General features: G+C 42.2%; 4 protein-coding genes across 4 annotated transcripts; 2 read left to right on the forward strand and 2 right to left on the reverse strand.

Moving 5' to 3' along the window:
* Positions 1 to 12,314: 12,314 nt before the first annotated feature.
* On the reverse strand, positions 12,315 to 13,682 carry LOC143429891 (uncharacterized). The gene is made up of 3 exons (XM_076905730.1): positions 13,518 to 13,682; positions 13,250 to 13,387; positions 12,315 to 12,711 (listed from the first exon to the last, which is right to left on the reverse strand). Exons 1-3 carry the CDS (start codon positions 13,545 to 13,547, stop codon positions 12,340 to 12,342), a joined length of 540 nt encoding a protein of 179 aa, XP_076761845.1. The 5' UTR covers positions 13,548 to 13,682; the 3' UTR covers positions 12,315 to 12,339.
* A 1,231-nt stretch (positions 13,683 to 14,913) lies between these two features.
* On the forward strand, positions 14,914 to 18,346 carry Impe3 (Ecdysone-inducible gene E3). Its single transcript, XM_076905410.1, has 4 exons — positions 14,914 to 15,420; positions 15,980 to 16,060; positions 16,135 to 17,030; positions 17,833 to 18,346. The coding sequence occupies exons 1-4, from the start codon at positions 15,376 to 15,378 to the stop codon at positions 18,212 to 18,214; spliced, it is 1,404 nt and encodes a 467-aa protein (XP_076761525.1). The 5' UTR covers positions 14,914 to 15,375; the 3' UTR covers positions 18,215 to 18,346.
* Positions 18,347 to 19,198: 852 nt separating this feature from the next.
* On the forward strand, positions 19,199 to 20,398 carry LOC143429846 (uncharacterized). The gene is made up of 2 exons (XM_076905659.1): positions 19,199 to 19,292; positions 19,786 to 20,398. Exons 1-2 carry the CDS (start codon positions 19,257 to 19,259, stop codon positions 20,359 to 20,361), a joined length of 612 nt encoding a protein of 203 aa, XP_076761774.1. The 5' UTR covers positions 19,199 to 19,256; the 3' UTR covers positions 20,362 to 20,398.
* A 1,557-nt stretch (positions 20,399 to 21,955) lies between these two features.
* On the reverse strand, positions 21,956 to 25,137 carry LOC143429886 (uncharacterized). The gene is made up of 4 exons (XM_076905724.1): positions 24,679 to 25,137; positions 24,342 to 24,605; positions 23,739 to 24,257; positions 21,956 to 23,661 (listed from the first exon to the last, which is right to left on the reverse strand). The coding sequence occupies exons 1-4, from the start codon at positions 24,853 to 24,855 to the stop codon at positions 23,104 to 23,106; spliced, it is 1,518 nt and encodes a 505-aa protein (XP_076761839.1). The 5' UTR covers positions 24,856 to 25,137; the 3' UTR covers positions 21,956 to 23,103.
* Between the last annotated feature and the right edge of the window lie 176 nt (positions 25,138 to 25,313).

The raw sequence follows: 25,313 nt of genomic DNA on the forward strand, positions 1-25,313 counted from the left end.
GCCGAGTGATTAAAATTCATTTCGCAGAATTTCCACCCCTAATTTTATTAAATAATTCCAGGCAGTTACGTGTTTGCGGGGGAGATCCGACGGTTTCGATCCGATATTATTCCACGTTTAATACCCATAAATTATCATTACACTTTACAAAGTTATCCTAGGGGTGGATCTCCACCGAAATACGGGGATCTGTGGCTACTACGAAAAACCCTCTTCCGTAAATCTTCCGCCGCATCACTCGAGGCGAGGCTTCGCTCCAAAAACCACCGCCATTCTCGCCAGTATTTCATCCACCGACTACGTGGAAGGTGTAAAGACCGTTCCAGTCGAGGTTTGCCACGGGAAACACGAAACGCTTAAATAATATATGCATTTATATTTAACCGTTATCGAAGGGGATGAAAAGGGTGGTGCTCGTCTCGATATTCGAGTGTTTCGACGAACCACCTTTTTATATCACACTTTTTACGAAATTACTATTTTTTTGAGGGGGTTGTATTATATGTAGCTGGCTGAGGGAGTAGGAGGGAAGCTTAAAAGGTTTCGTGAATGAAAAGTACTCCATCTTTCTAACCCTGTTTCAGGATGTCGTCTGTAAGATGATAAGTGTGTTGAATTTCTAGCGGACGCTAAAAGCGCCGAGTCATGCGATTTCACGTCCCTCCTTCGAAAATGCCAACAGGAGATACACTCCAGGATCGCATCAAATTTTCAGTCACCAGGAAACGTACTCGATACCTGGAATCCTTTGACTTCGCACGGTTCGCCCTCTGACCCAATTGCGTTTTCCAAGAATCTTTTCGGTTAGAACACGAAATTATTCATACCCTCGAAACGAGAGGAGAATCGGGAACGAGAGAGAGAGAGAGAGAAACAGTCGTGAAAAATGCAAGGCGAAAATCTAGAAGAATTGTGAAGACGTATAAACAAGAAATTGCAACGTACGCTGCTCTCTCGTTGGAATCGATTGATAACAGGAATGTACGTGAAAATTTCAAACGCATACAAATTTAGATATTTGCACGTGACTTTCTTTAATATCTTTCTATACTTGCAAATTAAATATAAGACGATCGTACAACATTTCTACGATTTTTATAACACGCAAACTAATTTGATTGCAATTTAACCCAGAATTAATAGGAAGTTAATCTTATTTTCTTCCTGTTCCTCTCTCTTTCTCTGGCTATACTTTTTCACTCTGTACGACTCGTTTCTTAGACGTCGTAGATCTCTTCTTATCTGTCTTGACCCTCGGCATCCTTTCTACCGCGCGAAATACAGTCAGACGCGAGGAATAGCAACGAGATAGGGGGGTTCAAGGTTTGGGACCTTTCAAACGAGACTTCCACGTGTGTGTTGCGAGTTTTTCGGTGCTACGCGACTTCTTACTTTTTTCTTCCACGATCTTCTCTTCTTCTTCTTGCTTGCTTGCTGCGGAGATGCGCGAAAAAAGCTGCGGTCTTACGGATTCGCTGGTTGAAAGCGGGTTAAGTGAATTTTCCAGGGTGTAGCTGGCACAGGGGATCTTTCGGTTTGAGTGCTCCTTTTTTCGTGCGCGGAAAACAGCAGTTTCTACCGTAACATTAGAGAATGGCCTTTTTCTCTCCTCCTCTTTTAATTTTAAAAGCACATGTTTTATCTTCTATTCAATTAATTTTTCATGTACATATGTAGAGACTCGTATAAAAGTTACGTATGTATTTGACATCATATAATTGTATCAAATATTTCGTACAAAAATATAAACGCAAAGTAAACTATGAAAAAATTATTAAGAAAATATTCCAGGTATCAGGAGACCCTCTCCCATGCCAAACAACTTTTATTCGACGAATTCCTCTGCTTTTTCTACGGATTCAGCGACATTTCAGATGGTAATTTTTATTACCACGAACGCGAAGACTTTTTCGTATGAAAAGGACATACTGTCCGTAGCTCATCTGCTTATCCAGCGCTGTCCGATGGTTACAAGCTTTATTATTGTTTCATTCCTGGCTGGCAACGGATACAGCAGAGGGCATGGTTCTTTACGATGGCGATTTCCCTCTTCCATTCAGCGAGCCTTGATAAAGGCAAGTCGTTCAATTATATCGGCATTTTTACGATCGCCAGAGGGAGAGAAAAAAAAAGAGCTCGCATTCCTGGCTCGGCCGTGTGTTAATGCCAAGGGTCAGTGTTTCAAGATTGCTCGATCGGAACAACCCAGTGTTGTGGATCATCGAGTCGTTATTTTTCTATGCTCTACTAAAATTCAAAAAAGAAATAGACCTTGGCTAGGAGAAAAAATTGTCTCTCTTTTCCGATGTAACATCGTCGATCTCTCCTTTTTTTTTAAAAACGCCCGAAAGCCATCTGGCTTCAACTTTTCGCAGACAGTTTCCATCTCCATACCCAAACAATTCTTCGTACGCGTGAAAAAAGGATGAAGAAAAAAAAGAAAAAGAGAGGAACACGAACGAAAGCAGTCGCTTTGCCGCTTGTTTTCGCGGGTAGAACGAGCTGCATGGAAATTTATGGGCGAAAACCGAGCGTACGCCGCACTTCGCTGCTGGGGGCGATCAGGGTCGGGGGTTGTTTGTTTGAACTTCTTTCCTCGCGCAAAGACAGCACGGGAAACGACGGAGCGCAACCGTTCGAGAGAGTTTTCATGAATTTTAATGCTGTTTAGCTCTGTAAATCGGACCAGTTACCAGTGCCGACGCATTCCACGTGCCTACAGAAGGGAGCGAAGCTTCGTGTCTCGCCAAGAGAGTTCCCTCCTCGATTGCTATCCTCGTCGAACGTATGTTTCTACTGAACGTCTACGTTCGTCGTCTCTCGAGTCTTTTTGAATAATCTTCACAAAGAGAATCGTTGATTACGCCTGTCTCGAACGAAACTGGAGTATCGCGCACGTGAACGAAATTACGTGCATTTTATGCATTAAAAAAAGTGTTGGAACGGAATAGATGGCTGGGATAAAAGTTTGTCGACGAACCAAGTTCGTAATTGCGCTTTGTTTCGAGAGGATCGCGGCGAATCACGGGAATCAGAACGAAGAATTATTCATCTAAATAAAAAGGACCGTAACTCTTGTCCTTTTTCTCTCACAAATGAATAGAAGTAAAGAGCGCGAGAAACGTCCTCAACGGGATAATCATTCTTCCAGAAGGCAAACTGTTTCCTTGCATCAGCTTCCGGTCTCTTTGGCGGGGCATCCGGCTGCTGCGTCCCTCCTCTGGGATCGACAAAGGCGAACTGTGTCAAGTAAAGAGGAAAGTTTTCGCCGGTTCATCCGGCGGACGAGATGCCTTAAGAAAATCGATAGGCCTGGCCTCTAGCCAAGGCCAGGGAGCCTCGCGGCTCGTTTCCGCTTCTGCACGATGCCCTTTCGACTCGCTTTTCCGGCTAACACGTTGCTCGAGATAATTAGGGGCTCGTCTCCTCGTTTCTGCCTCAACAGGGACCGATATCTTCTTGGCGAAATGGGGATGGTTCGACGAACAAGATGGCGATGCGATTTTTATACTTTGTACAGTGCGCTTCAAAAGTGTACAGCGGAAGTTAAAGATATCTGGAAAGATTTTTTCGTCGTTTGATTATCCATTCGATCTCTGAGTCGTTGAAAATGTATTTGATGTAATGCAGGTGTGTCTGAAGCTATAGCCACTTCAGATTCTAAAGATTCGTTGGTTCAAGCATCTGTGACTATAAGTATCGGAATCTATAAATATCTGAGACTAGAAATAGTCAAGGTTGTATCGTCTTATAACTATAACTGTTCGAAATTATAAATTCTTGAAAATGTAAGTATTTGAAATTATCGAGAAGATGTATTTTGAGAATGTTAGCTAGAAAGTAGTGTCAATGGTAGCATGGAACACCCTGTAGGGTTAACTATGAGAGTCACGAAGAGAAAGAAACAATATAGTAACAATTCTTATGGCCCAGGCAAGAATTGGATAACCAGCCACTTTCCCCAAGGATCCACTATTCTAGCTATTTTCATCGAGAGCCTATAAAAGATCTTTCTCACGTGGAAATACATACAGGAGCAGTGAAGATCATGAATACGCTGAATTGAACTAAACTACATTTAGAAGATCAATACGACACGCAGAAACGAAATAAAAAGGGAATGATCAGAATGTATTTTGTTGTTTAAGTGATACGTGACGTGAGTGTAAGTATTGGTAGCTTAAGGGTAAGTTAAGTTCGTAATAAAGTCAATTACCACACTGACGAAATGCCGTGTTTCATTGTTCGAAACTTCCGATAACATACCACGAGAATTGTAGCGAAGAAAGCCCAAAGTGAGTATCTAAAAGGTATCCTCTCGTTTCCTCGAGAGGAAGAGCCAGGACCCACGCAACAGTAGCAACGAGCACGCGACACTAAAATTTTGCATTTCAAATATCCGCCCACAGCGAGCAATTTCGTCCTAATTCCTAACTCTTCTACCCCCACATTTCCATTATCTCCGTAGAATAGATAAACTTCCTTTTCCATAAAAATGGTACCCATTACCTATTTCTTATACGAATCTATTTCCCGCATGAATATTCAGCACCCGATTGCATAATGATTTCCGCTGAAAAAACTTTTCTTCCGAGCAGACAAAAAACTAGAAACGATGAATGAATCATGCCTTCGATTCACGATACAAAGTTCGTACAAAAGGAGCTGGGTATTGCACGGCCCAATATGCCACGAAGAAAGAGACATCGAACCTACAGAAACATTTTTATCCTCCTGATCCTCCAATTCCCTCGAGGAGAACAATACGTGCGAGTATGCGAGTATCGCGCCAGGGGAGGTAGTTGAATTCCTGTTTATTTCGTTATCAACGTTTCACGCTCGCACGGATCCGTACACGTGTACCAGAGGGTTTGTCATTTGCATCCAAAGGGATGTGCAACGACGTGCAGCGACGAGGAGAGGAACGTTTACGCGGTCAGAATTTCTAAGCGATCGGCAACGCGGTTCTGTCTGCCCCTGAACAACCGAATCCACTTGTTTCAGCGGCGAACGCGCATCCGCGACGCTATGGTTACACTTGTCGCCTGGCTGGAGTGACACGTTCGTTTCCAAAAAAGTTTTTCCGTCATGCATCACCGCGGGTTTCGTTCGTGGGTTGTCGCAGAGCGACTGCGAAGCTTCTGAAAGGGAAACACGATACGATGAAACTGGGGTTATCCGAAGATCCATTAGCTGAATGTCACGAGAGCCGTACATTTTATCGTTCGAAAGCTTTTTTCAGCTTTTACGTTGCCCGCGTTTTGTTCTAGAATAAACAGTATTACGTGGGCTCGGATTTAAGTGTAATATGGTCTGCTGGCGGATAAATAATTTAACGACCGATTCATTGGCGTGCATGAAATTGAGCACGATTGGATGGAGATTAATTGATTAGAATGGGACAATAACAGCGATCCGTTGTTCCTGAAGAAGCTTGGTCTATTCAATTACTAAAAGGTACACCGAGACACTCGACCTTCGGGCCACCGCGTCTCCAGCGAGGACTTATTGAGCCGCGGCTGACCTTGCATGGATCAAACCACTAACCTCGAGGATACTCCACCGTTGGTGGTGGGCTTTCCTTCTTTTGTGCGAGCTCAACAGAGAGAGTACAGTCACCCTCTGTTAAAACGGGATTGCACCGCTTGCGCAGCGGGATGGTACGCTTGCGTCACTAAGAGTAGACAGACCTCCTTTTTGCCTCCGTTTTGACATTTGCCACCGAGCAATAAACAACCGAATGACGTAATTCATTGATAATTGAGCGGCATTCGATCGAATGCCCCCTGTAGAGCGTCATACGGGGCCGCCACGATCCGTGCTTTCCTATTCGAGCTATTATTTTTCGATTGATCGAAATAGGAACTCGTCCTCGAATTAACCCATCGTAATACAATCTGTGCATCGTATTTATCCTAAAAAATATTTTTAACCTCTTACGCAGTGCTCGATGCGATTATTAATGTCGCTCAGATGGTAGAATAGATCGCGTACCAAACGGTATGAATTTAATAAATTTTTATTTTAATTAAAAAGGAATAGGACAACCAATTTCTTCTCTAATTTTACGAATCAGAGTTAACCATTTAAGATTTGACCACGGAACACTAATGGACTCGTTATCTAGAATGGTAGCCTTTAAAAAAAAGTCTTACTAGGAACGATAGTTCGCGGTTGAGAATCGTGAGACGCCGCTCTTTTGGGCAGGACTTATTCCACTTGGTCACGGCACCGAGTTAGATAAAAATAATTCGAGGGCGAAACTTGATTCACTGTAAATTGATGAAAAAAGGAAAAAATGTTCCGTCGGATACTTGTGGCTCACGCGCCACTTCCGGTCCTTGGACGCGATAACCTTCGGGGTACGAGGTCTCGTCGAAACGAGCTAACCAGATATCCATCGAGCTGAGCACGAAACGGGTTTTTTGGAAGGACTTTATAGGGGTTGCATATCGAGACTCGTTAATTGCAGGACCTTGTTTATTTTTGGCAAATCTTCCTCTTCGATCTTTACTACGGCTCGAAGAAACTCGATAAATTTTCTATATTAAAATATCGAGAGCTGTTTTAAAATCCGTCTCGTGCAAGTAAATTGTTTAATTCGCTAAAAGAAATTAGAGCCGCGTGAATCAACGCTCTCTGAGAATAACTACCAGGAAGACAACTAATTTCTTTATGTACGCGAAGAGAAATTAATTAAAGAAATTTTCTCTCGACCATCCACTCCTTCCTCCACTTTCATAAATTAAACTAACCACCGCCTACATAGTTCTTATCACATTTCCAATCGCGGACGGTGAATAAATACGTAATTGTAATAACGGATGTAAGGAAAAGTGTACAAATGGCGTGTGCACCGTGATATTTCGTGAATGGAATTAAAGGTCAGACAAAAGAAGCGACCGATTGACGAACACCCACGCAATCGAGTTGACTGTTCAAACGGTCCACTAAAAGTAATCGAAGACGATGCACGCCTACGTGTGTCGGTCGAAACCGTATTAACTAGCCACTTTACTGATTACAGTACCGTAACCGATATATTTTTATGTAATTTTTATTTCAACTCCGTGAGAGAGAGTTGTGGACGAATAAATATGAACAATGATCGTAGCCCTATTGGAGTCAGTAGTATAAACGCGTGGCTGACCATTGGAAAGTGACGCCAGTAGAAACAGTCACTTCCACTTGCCGCGCAGTAGATAAATCCAGTTGTAGTTGGACAGTGCAACCAGTAGAGGTAAAATCACTGCTTTAGAATCAACGCACGAACAAGGTCTGTAATTACACGCATTCATCACCAGTATTCATCGATAGTTTTCTTTCAAATAATTGTCCAAAATATTAATTAATTTTTGACGAAGGTAAACAAACGGTGATTAATTTATAATTACTCCCTGGGAACGAGTTCCTTTGAACGTCGTTACGATGAATGAAATCGCATTACCAAGTTTGTAATAAAACACTTGAAGGACCAAACAGGATTACACAATTTTCAATAAACGAAAAACAAATGGGCAAAAATTCTCCTGATGGAATGCGTCGGCCGTTTCAATTGAACTGAGCGTTCGTTTTTTTTTCTCCTTTTTTCCATTTGTTTACCGTGTTCTGATTGCCCGTCGATTTTAATCAAATTTATATGCATCAGCGGGGAACAATGCGTTCCTTTCGTCAGTGATGGGGAACAAATCGAAAAACGATCGATTCGAACTCTTTTCTCCGCTATTCAATCCCGTGCAACTTCGAAATAAACGAAATAATTGATAAACCTGCCCGACGTAACGTGTGTATCGGATAAACGAGTATTCTTCGCGTCCCGTTTCTCTCCTGGTACGTAACGCGTCGTCGAGGCACGAGAATACATCCACCAGTGGTTAAAAAATTGTCAACACTCAAAACGGAGCTTTCTAAATGCACACGAACTCGACGTTCGTTAGAAAACTTAAATAAAGTCTATTAACGCGATATCTTTATCGGTCGTAATTATTCCAGGTCTGATTGCGCGCCATTAGGATCCACGATTATCCTCGAACCCGACCACTTAAACGAACAAGTGAAATTACCGGGGAAATCCATGTTCGCGTTTCAAGGAGTCGAAAGGTCGACTTACTTTTCGCGATAAAGCTGTATTTAACCAGGCATCTCCTAGGCGATGTACGCGTGATCAGCTGAATACACACCCCCGCGGAGAATAATGGCCAGCTATGTACTCTTGTACAGATTCTGTTTGCCTGGATGAAACCTTCGAACGTAGACAGAGGGATCTCCCGCGATCGTTCGCGCGAATTACATTCTTGGACAGCCGCGAATACTTGCTAAAACCGACGTTGCAAGGCTTTACCGAAGGAACTGTTCACAAGGTAGAGTTCGAGTGTTAACGCTGCATTGTAAGTTCGTAGTCTTTACTTTCAACAAGAGTAAAAAATAAAAATAAAAATGGGTATTAGGTTCTGATGTGTTAATTGCTCGGGAAATGCTTTATTTTCTTTGAAGGGAATATGGAGGTATACAAGGCTGGACTTTGTGGCTGGAGTCGGTGGTTTCTGTAATACTTTATTGCCCACCCATAAACCTTAACTTTCCTCCGTATAAATCCTGCAATGCTGCGCGTTCAATCTGTACACGAAACTTGCTGGTCCCGCGATTCTCTCACAGTAAAAAATTTCCAATATCGCTGCTGAAATAAATGTCAAAAAATTCCAACGGAAAACTCTGATAAATTCTCGCGTTTATTCGCACTCGTATATAACTTAAAAAAGAAAGGTGCCCACTGATTCGCGAAATGTTGGCTCTCGCGGAATTTTGTAAAAAATTCAATAGCAATTTTTCCGATTGAAATGCAAAGGAATTTCGACCAAATTGAAAAGTATTATACTGCAGATAAAAGGCTTCTTTTTAATCCCTTTTAATTCCATTCATGGTTGTTAAACATCTGAGCTATATTCAAACGTAGTACTCGAACATTCGTTGATATTCATAATGATGAACCAACGAAAATAACCGTTTCATACGGACTTCCATATTGCGTAATTGCATCCCACAATTTGTCCTAAATCCTACCTACTCATTTTGCACATAACATTAAAAATTTCGCTCGTGCATCAAAATTATTTTTATTAAACGCCCATGTACTCAATGCCCATGTACACGAACTTGTGTCCCCCAAAATAAAATATAGAATTTATACGAACGAAACAAATAATTAAATAAAGTAATATACATACATGTCATATAATACAATACATACATAACACAAATAGATACCAATAGAAAGTACGGACAACTAAATTAAAGTATCGTTGGAACTGCTGAAATAAATTCAACTATAAACATACTGTTGAAACAAGTTTCTCACTGCTTCCACGATTCTAGGAATATCCACGACGAATCCTTACTTCTTGACCTACGCATTGAACTGGACTGGATAATATAAATAAAACTACAAGGATCTTGTAAACATCCTATTGAGAACACTTCAATACGTCTCTCGAATGTCGTACTCTTATAATGAACTCGCATTTAAATAGATATATACAGTATTTTAATAGATATATAATACGAAACAACACAGTAATAAACGCCCCTAGCGGACATTGTCCTAACCTGCTCTTTGAGAAAGGCGCGCTTTCCGCCATGTTTACTTTTCGAAACAAAGAAACAGCGTCGACAATTTTTCTGTCATTCAAACAACAGTAATGCGCTTGTAAAAACTGCGTTGTTGTACCATTTTATACAACACATATGCGCAACATCGTATTTCGCAAAAATAACAAGAGAACACGACGCATTACCTCGAGCGCGACAAAAAAGAAACGTACTCACCTCTGTCGCGAAGCAGCGCGTCGCCTCAGCAGTCGCTCTTGTTGTCACCTTCGTTCATCCTTCCTGTTTCTCTCTTTCCACCTTCTGTCGCTGGTCCAGAGCGAGACGAGTCCCTTCTTCTCGCCGCGAAAGGGAAAGGGATCCTCTGTCCGAGCAGCGCGGTCGATCAACTCGAGTCTGAGTCCTTGATTCGGCAACGGGCCACAAAAAGCACACGCGGACTTAAAAACTTCGCGGGAAAACTTACGATTGAACGCGAGATATTACATTTAGCGAGACGTGGTTAAACGCGTTGAGCTCGCCGTTTATCGTTACACGCAATTAACGCAGGCACGCGTCGCGTGTTTACGCCGGAGGACACCGTAACGCGAACTTACGAGCGACGATCGCGACGCGCGTCCCGTTCGATCGACTGGCGAGCCTCGACTGTCGTCCTTACGCGTGCCTCGCTTTACGTCGTTCCCGGTTGCGCGCGCTTCCCCCACTAAGGGTGCGCAGTTTCATGCACGTATACTGATAATCCTCGCACAGCTTGATTGCTGCTATTAAATATAACCGTAATAACAATAAATTTCGTTAGAAAAAGAAACATCACACGATATCTGAAATAATATACCATACTATCGTTGAAGTTGTTTCATACTTCGAAACGACCCGGGATAGTACAAATGTTGCACGCGTATTTTCTTAGAACGCTTTTAAAGCGTATCAAAGTATAAATTAAATATCGATTAGATCTTTATTTCTATCGCGTATTTCGAAATTTCGTCGGGTATTTTCGAGCGTTCCTCCTCGAACAAAATTCCCCTATAACCAGCTGATATTTCGCGACGAAGTTAACAAAATTCGATGAACGGGAATACGAAATATTATGTCGTCTATTTGTGCATGATTAACGAGTTCGTGTGTCGATCCGATGGGAATTATTATTACCGGTGAATTGCGAATATTAATGAGAACCAGAGAGCCTGCGAACGGTTTTCGGGCGTTCATCGACACGCAACTTTTACAGCGTTTCGTGTTTTCCAGGATAAACTGCAATCGATAACGATTCAGCCCGGTGAAAATCTGGGGACGCGTTGCACTGTGCGGACAGCTCGTTAAAACTTTGATATCGAAACGTTCTGCTCTGCGAAACAGTTCTAACGCTGTTATGCTTTGCTAAAACGCTGCCAACTCGTGTGGTATGCGCAATCAGTGATGGCAATTCGTTAATTAATTTCACTTTCTATTCTCTGCGTGTAAAAATACTCGTTTCTTCGTCTCACTGAAACATGGAACAATTCCAACGTTATAAAAAGAATTCGTTAATTAATTTCGTTCCCCAATTTTCACTACGTAGAAAAAAGAATGTCCATCCCTGCGTGCAATTTTATTGAGATTATCAAATATATTGACGCAAATATAAATCCATTAAAAGGAAGGTTGTTTTGCATAAAATCTCCGTTGAAATGCAGGAAATTGATATTCAAGGAGGATGGTGGAAGTTCTAAGGTTGTAATATCGCGTAATAAAGTAGTTCAGCGAGATTTTCCCTTTAAAATTCTTCGCTATTAATTTTAAGGGCGAGGCCCCAAGATTGTTGGCCCGTTAAAGTATGGCGTAAAAAATATACAAGACGACGAATTAGATGTCATCGAGAGGATGCAGCACGGTATTCAGAGAAATTTCTCCGTTCCTTAGAAGCTGCTTATTTATTGAAAGCTTTCTCACGGTCTCTATCTTGAACTTAAAAGCCAGGAAATAGCGAAAGAGTTCCCACCTTTCTCTGGCACACGTTCCACGGAGAAATTATCCACTTACTCTATTTTCTCCCGATACTACCTTCCATTGTTTCCTTCGTCTCGTTTCATCCGGAGATTCCGATGATGGAAAAAGTTCAGTTAATCTTGTTTGGTCCCCTCGCTCTTATTTGCGATAGCAGTGGACTTTCCTTTAATTGGACGTTAAATGTCTGTTTACTGTTATACGGATATAATATACAGGAAATAACCGAGCACATGAAAGGAAACATGCGGAAGTAATAAAAAATATGATGGTAGGAACAGTTTGCGCAGTAAAGATATTTCACTGCGCTCTCCACATTTATTTTGATTACCTTAATTATATAAACGAAACCTCCAAACGTCGATCACCACAGCTTTTACAATTCCATCCCAAAGCACCAAGAAAATGAGACAACAAACAAGAGAATTCTGAGAATCATTAGTTCTTCACCCGTTGCACATTGCACACACGGGATCCTTATGTTAGAATTCCACAAAACGACACCCTTCACCATTCCCCGTCCATAATTATATTTTCATACGAACCATGATCGTTCCAAAACATCCCATCAATGGTCCAAATACCTCCATATGGCTGCTTAAAACCTAACATGTGGCTCGAATCTGAACCAAACCCTAAAACTACCATCCCCTAATCCACGTTCTCCGTTTCCCTCGTTAAGAGCAACTCGTTCTCCTCGCTCGCAAATGAATCCACGATATGGATTTCCTCCTAATTGTAGAAGCGCGTTTACTTCCGTCTGTACGCTGAAGGGTAGTCCGTGAGCAGGCTTCCTGTGGAGAGAATCGCGCCTGGACCGCCTAAGATGCCACCCTTGTTCGCCAGCCAGCCATTCCCGCCGAAAAACCCTGCTGGCTCCAGTCGATTCGTGTAGAATCCGGGATCGTTTACACCTGCCAGGTGTAACAGATTGCTTGGGCTGTTCAGCTGCTTCCCTTCCTTCGTGTCGTCAGAATTACGGAGGCCTAGGTTGCTCAGTGTTTCTTTCAACTGGGTGACGCGGTTCTGGATGGTCTGCGGGTTGATTTGGAGATTCTGGGTCAACGGTGTGAGGAACCAGGTGAGCAGGCTTGGTCTCGACTTGGTGGTTGTCTCGTCGGGCTGAAAATTGAAGGGCCCTCCGAGTTTGATTGATTGATGAAGTGGCGTCCGTTTGAAGTGTACGTTTGCAAGCTAATGAGAGCTTGAGAAACTTTTTTTCAACGAATGCTAGGGTATGATAATTATCGCGAAGTAATTAATGGAAAGTTTGGATAGAGGAATCCTCCACAGTATTTTAATTTATAAAAAGGTACTTCGTCATATTTATTTTATAATTCTGAACGTTATGACCGTATGGATATTCGCAAATACAAATTTTGCTACGCTTTCCGTAGCAAAACGTACCGATTAGGTACGCCAGACTTAGAATGGCTAAAGTTAACCACCGTAATTTCCACGGTGCAAATAAAGTAGTTCTGTTATGCTCGTTTTATAGCTTGCGTTATGTAGAACATAAAAGAGGGCTTAAAATACCCGGAAGTATTTTATTCCATTTTATTTCATTGTTACCAATAAGGGGTTGTAAAGTCGAGTGCTTTGTCGTGTACAAAATCTCCCTATATTTCACAGGCTGACAGTTATTAACTTTAATACTCACACTTTGGGTTACTTGCTCCTTCAAAGGTGGCGTCGCACTGGTATCCACATCTGTAACCTCCAACTCGGTCTGCTCGTCGACATCATTAATCGAATCATCGGGCGATTGTTCCAGGGGTTTCGCATATGTCCCAGCAACCTAGTGACCCCATGAAATAAAGAAATACGTCTCGTTTCAATTACTCAGAAGAGGCATTAATCAACTAAAAGACTAAACAATTGTACAATATGTGCTCACGAATGAAAAATAATTCACCAAATCGTCTTACCACCAAAATCAACAATAAAACCGACGACATAGCTCGCGAAATCAATTTCCTGAACAATTTCAATTCTCGTCGAGGTAAATCGCGTTTCAGGTATCGAGGCGAGTTCCCACCAAGCGCAATAAACGAAATGCAACAGCGTGAAGCGTGGTTGTAACTGCGACCGGCAATATATAGCGTTTCCTGTACGCGAGAGATACCCTCTATCGAATGTGGGCACCCTCATACCTTCTAGATAACAGAACAATTACCAAATTATGCTTGGTACGCCGGTTGGAAATTTTGGGGCGTCATTTCTATCGCATTTTTGGTGAAACTCGACTCGACACGGATATCACGCCTCTTCCTCGTGGGTAGCCGGGCTCCGTTCAGCGGAGCAAACAGCGTGTCACAAAATCGAACGAATCGTTAGCGAAGTGGAAAGCGGGGCTAAGCTAGAAGTCAATTAAGGCGGATTCCAAGAATTGGATATCGGACGATCCGTTAAACGTAGGTGCCAGAATTTCTGCTGAAGCTCGCTTGACATTTCTATTCGCCCAGTTAATAATACCTTTTTATGGGGGAGGCGCCATAATAATAGCGGGTCAAAGCGTCAGACACGTGTCGTGAACCGGTCGGCCTTTTCCCAATTGTGTACCACAGCCGAGATCCATAACCGAACCGCCTTGAAGGTGCAGTCATCCAACAGGATCCACTGGTTCCCGTCCTTTTTCTCCGTTCCTCCGTGAAACCATTAACGATGGCCTTGTGCAAGGTCGTACGCTTCCGAGAACGAAAGTACCGAACGCTTGTGCTCTATGATTCACTTTCGCCTCCACGCATTCCGCGAATACCTCGTGCGAGATTCTAAAATAAATGATCCACAATTAAAGGAGGAATAACAAAAGTGTTCCAGATCCTTGGCAAAGGACCAACTATAAACTGATAAAGATCTTCAATGAAACCTGTATAAAACACAAATACCTCCTAAGCTTTTCTTAATCTACTAAGTCCATCGATTTTATTCAAACAGATATCTTAAATAAACGAAGAATTTCCTTAAATAAGGTACTAAATAACTCCCAGCTCGAATCTCACTTTAAATCGAGTCGAATTAAAAATCTAAATAAATGCAAGTCTGTACAGACAGTGTCGAAGACTCTGTCTTGTCGTCCGAGTCTAATAGAAGCACGCGACGACCAGTGTCGAATCAGAAACGACTGTGCCCACCGCTATCTAGCACCACTTAGATGGAATCGGTTTTTATTGGACGATGACCTTCGTGGAACGCCCACGTAAGGTCACGCAGCGCGTCAGAGTCTCTGGGGCAGCCTGTACAAAACCGAGCGAACGGAAACTGTCGCGTAGCGGGAAACGCGGAGCTCGGCTCCACGGACACGCGACGCATACCGATCGCAGCTTATTAATTCAAGAGTCACGCGTGCTAACGTTCGCGAACGTAGCCGGCCGCAGCTCGTTTCTTCCTTCCCGATTAACACTTCTGCCCGTTTACGCGCGGCCCAAGAATGTAGGCGCGCGTGGCTGAAAACCGTTACGGGCCTTTTCGAGACCAGTCCCACGGCGACGGCCAGCCGCGAACCTTGATCCACACCGAGGAAAATCGACGAATCGTGCGACGCTGCTCCCGTCTGGACCGGTTCGATTCTCCAGTTGCGATCCGACGACCGTCTCGCGCAGACTGATCGATCCTACCGGGTAGATACGATGGTATCCCGAAGTCTGCTTTCTTGAGTGGCCCATTCGCGATCCGATTTTCGATTCTGCAAGACCTCAAAGGCGTTCAAGTGGGAAGATCGTCATTTTCTGTAAGAGTGGAAGAAGGATCATTTGCAAGATTAGTGTCTGAGAGTTTAGAGACAATATGAAGACTGTCTACTGTTTTCTGGTGGTGTTGTTGTCACAGCAGGTGAGATAGAAGTCTATTTTTATATCCCCTACTTTGCTGTTTATATTGGAAGTATATAATTGTATCAGAAAATTGTTTCGCTGTAGTTCAAGGATTTGAAAGAATCTATACTCTCAGAGGTTACTATTTTTCCAACCGTTTATCGATTCCACCATTTTTCAAAAAACTTGTACACAGGTGCCTGATTAAAAAAAGAAAAGAGTTACTTGCTTCGACGTAGATAAAAGGCGGAGTTTTAATTAACTCCCGTAAAAGTTCTTCTGGGTTTAAGCTCTTCGCGTCGTTTCTCTGTTCTCAAGGATCGCGCGATTGACGATTCGCTGCCGGCCCCACAACTTTTCCAGCTATCCTTGTTCTTAATTATCACCATAAGTAATCGTGAAGTCGTTTCGTGAAATTATATACGGAGGTGCGCTGTCACTAATTTTTCTGGCTGTCATCCAAAGTTATTGCTTCAACGACAGAGAATTAATTTTACTCAATCGACATCCGATAATTAATATTCCTTGGGCTTCTCGTATCGTTTAGCGTTTCTAACGATGACAATTGATTGTTCCAGGCCATCTGCGCGGTGATGAGAAACCCACCACTTTTTTCGAAGCCAGTTTACTCAAATTCCTATCTTCCAGCAGCTATGCAGGTAAAAACCGTTGCTACTAAAAAGGACAACAAAATCTATGAATTAAGTTATCTCTACTTTTGCTGCTATACCAGGTGATATACCACGCTGTTGAGCAGCTGAAGATCCTCCAATCAGAGGAAACTACCCAGAGCTCCACTATAATAACGAGACCACCCTCAACTTCACCCATAACTCCCACGGTTCAAGATCAACAGACAACCACTCAGAAATCTCAAGTCATAACTACATCCACTACGACCCAATCATTGAACAAAACAGAGGAAGAAGTGCCTAACACAGAAGAAGAAGCGTCGGCAGACAAGACAGAGGATTCGAAGATCGAAGAAACCTCTGAACAGAATCCTGAACCATCCAAATTGGACGAATTATCGAAAGACGAAGTGGAAGAATCGAAGACGGACGACGATGTACAAAAAACTAAGCCGGAAAAGTCCAAGAAGGAGGAAGAAGTAAAGGACAAAGAAGAGTCTAAAGTGGAAAAGACGTCAGAAGACAAAATGGAGGATGGTAAGCCGGGCATTGGTCAAGAATCAATAGAGGATTCTCTATCGCACCAGGAGTCGCCGGAGGTGAACGAGGAAACGGCAGAAATAAACTACGCGACGCCGGAAACGAATTACGAGGTGGCGGAAGAGGTGCACGGGACGCAAGAAACGAATCAAGAGGTTCCCGAGGAGAACCACGAACAGATCGCCCCGTCCTACGCGTCGACGGAAACGAAGTCGGAGGCAACGACTGGGCCAGGTAATCCCGTTGACTCGTCCACGGAACGAGGATCGATCGCTGCGTACGAGGTGAAGAAGAAAGAGCCGACCATCGACAGCGTGGTCCAAGATGTCTACCAGATCCTGAAGCCCACTCCGTCTAAATTTGTGGACGACGTGGAGCCTTCCGGGGAATCGAAGAGCGTCCTGGCGTTCTCTGTGGAGAAGATGGAGAGCGTGGAAGAGGAGGACGATGAAACTAGGTGAAGTTTTTGGTGAAAAACTTAACTCTTGACAGGAGAAAATTGACGGGTTGGTCTTCTCTGAGTATTCGCTGCGAGAATTCCCTTTTGGAGATGTTGCAGTCCGGTATGTTATAAATTCTCTGTTGGCCCAAATTTCCTCTTTAGTGAAAGAAACAAAGGGCTGCTCTTCTTGGAAGATTTGTAGAGGATCCCTTTTGGAACGTATAATAAGTTAGTATATATTCCTTTAGTATTCGTATGTATGCGTTCTGTTGGCTATTATACCCAGAAAGCAAGAAAAGGATGGAAACAGTTGGACATTAGTTTGGACTGATATTAATATGGTAGTATATCGTTGCTGTCGATTCTACCGATAGTGGGTGGTATTTATAGGTTCGACGCGAAACCAGTCACGCTTAAACTTCACTTCGCCGAAGTTTATGCACGATAAACATTGTTTAAACAAGAATATCGCTGCACTGCGTTGGCACGGCTAAATCGATCCGTAACTCGCCCAAAACTTCGCAAACGTAAAATGTCCACGTACACGCGTACTATACAATTCCGGTTGCAAGGGTGGCATTAACTAGTTATGAAACTGAAAACTTTATTCCCAATGGTAAACGTAAACTCGGTCCGCTCTAGTACCCGCGGAACTTTCGACAATAAACGGGCGGAGCAATTTAACGTACGGTAAACAGTTTACGACAAGCCAGAGCGGAAAGTGCGCGAAGTAAAATTGAACGAAACGAGTGCGAAATGGAAAAGATGCTAATCCACGTTTACCTGGTAGGCTAATTGCTGGTGAATCTCGTTGCAGGTTCACGCGTTTAGGCGAAAAGGTGACACAGGTGCCGAGACCGAGTCTATCAAGTTACCTAAGGCGTTCCAAAGTGCCGCCAAGCGCCACTCTCCAGCAGCTCGCCAGCCTGTACGACTCTTTGAGCAAGGACGCCAGGAAGCAGGGATTCGGCAAGTACACAGGTTACTCCGACGAAGTTCTTAATACTTTAGAAACTTCCGCGGAGGGTGGCATCGGGCCGCAGCTTAAGAAGATCCTGGCGAAGCTGCTCGAACGAAACGAGCTGACGAGGGAGGACGCGAGAACGAGGACTTCGCAGGCTATACGGGACCTCGACAACCCCTCGAGCGTCCTCAGCAAGGAACTGAGACGCCTGTTGCCTCTGCGTTATTCGCCGTAACGCTGTTATATCAGAGATACCCAGGCGACGTTTAACGTCTCCGGGTTTATATCGATTTATCATTACCCTTTCAGCTCATCTACGGGCCTTTGATCTCTTTGCAGAAAGACGTCGATGAAAAGACTCTGTCGACGTTTATTCAAATTCCTGTGAGAATGCTGTGACGCGCATTCTCTACTAATTTCATTTTGTACATTTCAATCTCCTAAGAACGTAAATATCCATAGTCTGTTGATGAAACACGATGTAGATATTGATTAAATAAAGTGACGTTTTTTGAGTAATATGCTTATTTTCTATTCCCAGTTCTAGAAACAGAAGTTTCTTGAGAATGGTTATACTTTATCTAAGAATATCAATCATGATAGAACTGTAGTCGCAGATCAGTTAAACGAATCGAAACCGCAGGAATTTGCATGGGTGACTCAATAATCGCGAATACAATAACGTTGATTCACGTCCGAGTTTTTGGTAATGCATTGCTACCGCATTGATTCATAGAGTTTCTTAGTAAATAATTCCATCTCGAAATCAAATTGGATCTAACAGAAAATCGACAGTTTAACATGGGACCATTAAAACCAGAAAATTTAATTCAATCGAAAGAACTTAAAACAAATACCAGTACCGAAATACCAAAGTGTCTAAGCAATACAGGAGCGCAATGTTTTAACGTCAACCTTTCGACACCACCCATACCCAGATCCCTCGCAAATTTTTCCAATCCACCTTGACCCGTGGCACGATATTGTTTATTGCTCGAGCAATATTGAGCTCACCGAGTCCACGGAGCAACGTTACGTGCCTGGACTAACGATTTCCGTTGGGCAACACCGTGTCAATGGTTTGTCCAGGAGGCAAAGGCGCGGATCAAAGACAATAGGGACCCTGGTGTGATCGAATTAGGCGAGCTGAGACGCTACGCCGCTGCAATGCACGTTCGTATAAATGGATTTTGAAATCAATGGGTCCTTCAGTAGTTGCCGCGCCTCAGTCGTAAGGTAATCATCGAAGAGGAACAGGTGACCCGGCTTGAGACATCATGAAAATTGTATTTCTTGGATTATGCTTCCTCTGCGTAAGTAGACACTGTTTTAAAAAATTCAACAAATTAGGAGGATTTTTGGTAACAATGGTTCTTTTTGGAGATCGAAAACTAGAGTTGTTTGAGGCTCGGTTAAATGAGAAATTCGTGGAGTGAGATCTCATAGAGAAGAAAATTCGATTTCCTACTTTCAAGGGATGGAAGTTGAAACGATTTTTCGATTTGCGAAGTTTCTTCTGATCTTGACGAGAAATCAATTTCCGGGAGCTACGTTTGACTAAAGTGATAGAAATAGTAAAGAGTTCAAAAAGGAAGAAGAGAGTAACTGTCGCAGCATCCTCTTTATTTAATTGCAACGCTTTTTTACTTGCGCTAAATTCTCACCAGAGAAAAATATAATTCTTCGACTAATCATTTGAATTCCACCAAATAATGATCTCAAAAATTTCGAACTAAAATTACGACACTACAGAGATGTTTAAACAGTGTATCAACATTTTAAGAAACAAATCCAAATACATTTCAGCTCTCCGTGTCGAGAGTGGAATCGAAGCCACAGGTAACAAAACTGTTCCCAATTCAAGAAGAGACGAACGATCCTCAGCAACGAGCCACCGTGGAAACGAAACCACTGGACACGCTGCTCGGAAAATTGCGAGCCACGTACAACTTCGTGTTTCGAAAGCCAGAGAACACCAGCAACGTGGAGAAAATTTTGGCCAAGGATGCGCCTGACCCAGACGTGGAGGTCCTCAAATTGATTTGGTCGAACCAAATGCAACCGAATCCGATGGCCAAAGAAAACTCTACGAAGTCCGTGCCTGAACGAACTTATTTAGGAGCCAAGGAGGAGTACGTGAACAATATACAACCAATAGATCGTTTAGAGCGTCTCGAACCATTGGACTTCGAGGACGAGATGGAAATCGTAAAGGATCGAGATGTGGAGTTCGTTACGCCTAGAAATGGCTTCCATTTCCCGGTCACGCTCAGCCGTCATTTTGTAGATTGGCTCGGATCGCTCCTAGGAATTACTTACGGAGTCTACTCTAAACTGGCCAGGATTATTTACAGCAACAATACATCGATACGTGTTAACTGATAATGAAAAACGGAAAATATTTTTTACCCATTTTGTAGATATTCTTTGTACCCTAAAAATGTAAAAATATACAACATAAAAAGAAACATCCTGAGTACTTTTCATGAAAACACATGATGAAATGGAAGGTGCGATAAAAGTCGATACCATAGAACCTGGAAAACTAAATACATCATACGAAGGGAGTAAACAGTTTCTTTACACATATTTTATTCAAAAATATCTTGGTCTGAAAAATACATGTGTTACCTCTTCATTCATCTTCTTTTTTTTTTTGGCAATCATTGTATTGTACATAACAATCGCTTATCGAGTAACACCTTGCTGCAAATGCATCATCCATGTTAAAATACACCATCATTGTATCGCCTTACGTACGATGTCCACGGAAATGGCCACAGGTTGTGGACATCCTTACATACTATACTTCTTGATTAACATTAGTGGAAAGATTAATGCTGTTTTCTTAACCCAGGATAGCGGTATAATTCGAAATGGACAGATATTGTAGTGGATTAATCATTTTTTCCTTCGAGGGATGGATGAAAATCCATCCAATATTTTAGTAGATCGTTCGATCGTTGCCATCCAGGGTTAAGAAGAGCAGGAAGTTGGGAAACGTTTAGGAAGAAGAGACAAAATACTGCTATCCTCACGAATATTCAAACTCTTTGGTTCTATTACAACGCGGTAGTCTTATCGTTTTAGTGCCATCCGCAGTTACCCGTTCTAATCTCGAGTGTATGCCCAGCAGACATTCCAAAGGTGTTTGTCGCCGTCAAATGCAATCACAAGTTCCAAAATCTACATCGTGTGTGGAGATATTTAGGAGCACGCTCCACACCGCGTAAACGTTAAATAGATTGTCAAAATATATTCGAGTCTGTTTTGCGGATTGCAAGAAGCAATCGAGTACCGTGAGTAAAATAATCGGGTCCGTCGACGATATCCGTTTAAATATATTCGACAATCTACCATTTCATATCAAAAATGGTTTTTGAGCAATTTTTATCATTCCTTATTTCTTATATTTAGGTAAGTATCGGAATAAATATAAGAAACGCGATAAAAATTCGACTTTGGGAATTTGTTCGTATAAAATGAACAGTATGCTCAACTCTTTAGTGCGAAGCGATGGTAAAAGTAAGTCAGGAGTGCGTGGATGCAAAATTAATAGGAATACCTCTGAACATAAAATAAGAAACGTAAAAAAAAGACCTATAAAAAATCGTTAATCAAATAATAATGATTTTTCCTTTCAGAATATCACTTAACTGAATATTCTTTGGTACAAAAAAAAAAATGTATAAATCACCTAGAATCATTGAGCAAATTAATCTGTTCTCTTCTAATATCACTTCTAAACTTTTATGCGGAAAATAATTCACAATTAGATAAACTATATTAGTTGAAAAAAGTTCTTAAAAAAGTACAGTCCCGTGTTTAAACTAAAAAAACATTCTACCTATTACTTTCGAAAAAATAACAATCATATGCGATAAAAACGTCTATTTTTCTCGTTGGGATTGTAAAAAAAAATCATACATGTAAAAAATATATTTCACCAAAATTTCGGCATGGAAAAGTTAAAAAAAGAAAAGAAAAGAAAAGATAGAAAGTACTATCTTATGGTAAATGCTTACTTAAAATACCCACTATGTATATGTTACGCGTTAAAGATGAACACGGACGAATCAGAGATCAAGTTTCAATCAACGTACCTACTGAGTCTCCATCAGGTAAAATTTGTATAGCACTTATATACAGAATTATTCTACAAACTCTTTATAACCACATTTATTGGCAGTAATGCTATTAGTCGCTATTGGTACTCGTTCCAAAGTAATCCTAATGGCAGATTGGCAATACTCACAACAGGAGCACTGATTGTTCATCATTATCCAAACGTTCACTCTAGGTCAGAAACATGCGCACAGAACTCGAACCGATAAAGGGAAAATAAGGAGGGAAACTTTCCATGATGGTTAGTCACAATAAAAAAAAAAAAAAAACTCGAGTCCAACGAACCAACGTTCAGTCACCATTGTGTGATCGTAGACTAGAATCAGTAAACTATTTCATTTAAACCTAGCTTAAATAAGACAGACGGCAAGTGTTGTATAGTCGTATAGCATTTTCCTGTGCAACAGAGTGAGACACCCACTGGAACGCAAGGAAAATATGATATAGGGATACACGTGCAAACGATGGAACTTAATTATGGCTCGTGGCGTGTCTGGCTCAGGATACAAGCACGAGGTATTGCTTACTGATTATCAACGACCTGTTACCGCAAAATAAAATGAAAAAATAGCCAAGTTTCAAGTTCGCCCAGCATCTATTAGCCAGTCCAATAGGTCCGTGCAATATTCATTTTATAATAAATTTCTTCCTTGAGTTCTGTTCCTTGTACGTAATTAGCTAGTAAATTGACTGGAAACTAACGTCGAACTTCGCTTCGTGTATACCTCGGCTATATTTATAACGAAACGCACGAGCTTATTGGACGATCTATTTAAATTTCAATGCCTCGATCATCATAGCTTTTCTATCGCCGATAGAAATTCATTATTCGTTAATTGCACCTCAGTCGCCTTTCATTGAGGATATCAATCGATTCAACTTCTAGAATACATCCCAATTCCTAACGTACGCCTAAACGAATTTTCTACTTTGTGCTAACCCCGTCGCTTCCCCGTGAACAGCCTTTATTGCTTTGGACTCAGACGAGCTTACCTACGACTAAGACGGCATTAAGTACCTCGTATTCTGCGGCAAAATCTCGTTCATGTTCACCGTCTGCTGCTGCAGCACGTTCGCCTCCCTCATCGCTTGCTCCTTGAACGAGGAGAACGTGTGGATCAGATTCTGATCCTTCTGCAGGCTCTGTATGTACTGCAAAAAATTAGGCTCCTGCTTCACGAAGCCCCCGTCTTTCAACACGAAACTGACTTCCTGTTTAGGCATTGCGGGGACTTCGGGGGCTTTCTCGAAAGGCTCCTTTTGTTCCGTGAAAAACGTCTCCTTCTTCATCCTGTTCCTTCTAATCCCTAAGTGCGTTTGCGTGTGTTTGTTTAGGTGATCCTTCCTCGAGAAGGCTTTCTGACAGACGGAACACGAGAAATTTTTATCACCGGAATGGATCACGTAATGCCTCGTTAAGTGTTCGTTTCGTTTGAACGCTTTTTGGCACACCGGGCACTTGAACGGCCTCTCGTCCGAATGGCCGCGCATGTGTTGGTCCAAATGCTCCTTCCTTTTCAACATGGCGCCACACTCTTTGCATTGATACTTGCGTTCCTGTAAATTGAAATACACATTAGCCCTCGAATTATACCACGAGAATCGAAAAATGAATGTAACGAGATAATACGCACTTGTATATGAGCTTGTATATGCTGTTCGATCTCCGCTTTGTCCGGAAACGCCAAATTGCATTCCGGGCAACAGTAAAGCGTCGAGCCATCCAGAGCGATGCTAATTTTTATTTCCCCAGTTTTCGCCCGGAATTTCATTTTCTTCTCAGTCTTCGGCGAATCCGTTTGTATTTGCTGCTCAACCTTCATAGTCTGCGTTGTATTCTCTGTATTCTCTTGCTGACTCTCCATGTGGACATTCAAATCACTCGCGTTTATAGATACCATCATCTGATCCGAACCCATAAAAGTATTGTTCCCATTTTGTAACTGAGTATTTCTGAATACTGGGACACTAGGAATGTTAAGTATGCTGTTCTGCGTGTGTTCCACTTTTTCCTCGTCAGTCTTAACTTTCTTAGTTTGTTCTGTTTGCAGTTTGATTAACTGCTGCAAAGTCAATGGAAGAGTGGTAGCTTGCAGCTTTTGGAAGTACTCGGCCATGGCACTTTGTTGCTGAAGTTGAGCCTGTGAATCTTGCTGAAATATCATTTTTCAAATGAAATAAAAACACATGTCTTTTAACATACATACAAAATCCATACATAAAACAAAATTCTATACCATTGTGGACAATTGTTTCTCATTCTCGTTTCTCGCATCTATCTCCTGCTTCATGATTGCTTCAGGTTGCGAAGTCGAAGGCAAGTACATGTTCGGTATGATCCTCATTGGCAAGCTATTCGACTGAACATTGAGTATCGAACTATTTTGATTGTAATTAGGAATGTTAATAGTCTGAATGCCTTGCTTCTCGCAGAGCTGCATCAACGTGTTCGGATCTGGCCATGCCAGTATCGGTCCCGTGTATTTGTTCGTTGAATTCACCTGCAAGGGAAGAAGAGCAAGATTAAAATACAATTAAATACGAACGTGGAAACGAAACAATGGTAAACCTTACCAGCAAATTCTGTTTCGCCTGATTCGATCCCGCCGCGGTCGTATAAATAGCCGTGTGCTCCATTTGAGTATTATCACCGCTGGTAAACTTCGACGCCGAGACGTTGCTCGATCGTGACGTTAATTCTGAGAATTGCGGTAGCGCGTGTTGAACAACGTTACTCCCGTGGAAATCCATGTTTACCGCTGGTGTGCGTGCAAGGTACGCGCGTTAGCGATTGAAACACGCGTAAGTCGTTTATAACCTCCAAAGTCGGTGAGAATCGCGACGGTAAAGGAAATCGTAGCTGCGGTCACGTTTTCGATCGCATATTTCACGTGTCGCGTGAGAACGGTTAATAATCGCGGTGCCGCGGGTCGACGGAAAACACGAGACGGTTTAATTAAATTAAAAGATACTCGAGCGAGCGTACATTGTAACGTACGCCGCGTCCAACGCGTTGCTCCAACGTGACCGCAAGAAAAAACTATTCACAAAATTTCTTCACGTTTTACAGACACGCGTGAGGAATTCGTTACAGACATGAACGAGACCCACCATTTGGTACGTAAATGAAGTTTGTGCACAACCTTGGTGTAATTAAAGGGAAATATAAAATCGTTTTTACTTAGCACGAAAAAAAATTTGCGAAGAAA

The sequence above is a fragment of the Xylocopa sonorina genome, chromosome 12 (assembly GCF_050948175.1).
Source record: "Xylocopa sonorina isolate GNS202 chromosome 12, iyXylSono1_principal, whole genome shotgun sequence".
Lineage (NCBI taxonomy): Eukaryota > Metazoa > Arthropoda > Insecta > Hymenoptera > Apidae > Xylocopa > Xylocopa sonorina.

Excerpts from the sequence above, each read along its gene's own strand:
- Impe3 (XM_076905410.1), top strand. The coding sequence starts at position 15,376 with ATGAAGACTGTCTACTGTTTTCTGGTGGTGTTGTTGTCACAGCAG. Across the intron at positions 15,421-15,979 it reads TGGTGTTGTTGTCACAGCAG|GCCATCTGCGCGGTGATGAG; the intron begins GTGAGATAGAAG and ends TGATTGTTCCAG. Across the intron at positions 17,031-17,832 it reads GAGGAGGACGATGAAACTAG|GTTCACGCGTTTAGGCGAAA; the intron begins GTGAAGTTTTTG and ends ATCTCGTTGCAG.
- LOC143429891 (XM_076905730.1), bottom strand. The coding sequence starts at position 13,547 with ATGTCGTCGGTTTTATTGTTGATTTTGGTG. Across the intron at positions 13,388-13,517 it reads TTTTATTGTTGATTTTGGTG|GTTGCTGGGACATATGCGAA; the intron begins GTAAGACGATTT and ends TGGGGTCACTAG. Across the intron at positions 12,712-13,249 it reads AGGAGCAAGTAACCCAAAGT|CCCGACGAGACAACCACCAA; the intron begins GTGAGTATTAAA and ends TTCAATTTTCAG.
- LOC143429846 (XM_076905659.1), top strand. The coding sequence starts at position 19,257 with ATGAAAATTGTATTTCTTGGATTATGCTTCCTCTGC. Across the intron at positions 19,293-19,785 it reads TTGGATTATGCTTCCTCTGC|CTCTCCGTGTCGAGAGTGGA; the intron begins GTAAGTAGACAC and ends AATACATTTCAG.
- LOC143429886 (XM_076905724.1), bottom strand. The coding sequence starts at position 24,855 with ATGGATTTCCACGGGAGTAACGTTGTTCAACACGCGCTACCGCAATTC. Across the intron at positions 24,606-24,678 it reads AGGCGAAACAGAATTTGCTG|GTGAATTCAACGAACAAATA; the intron begins GTAAGGTTTACC and ends CTTCCCTTGCAG. Across the intron at positions 24,258-24,341 it reads AGAAACAATTGTCCACAATG|CAAGATTCACAGGCTCAACT; the intron begins GTATAGAATTTT and ends ATGATATTTCAG.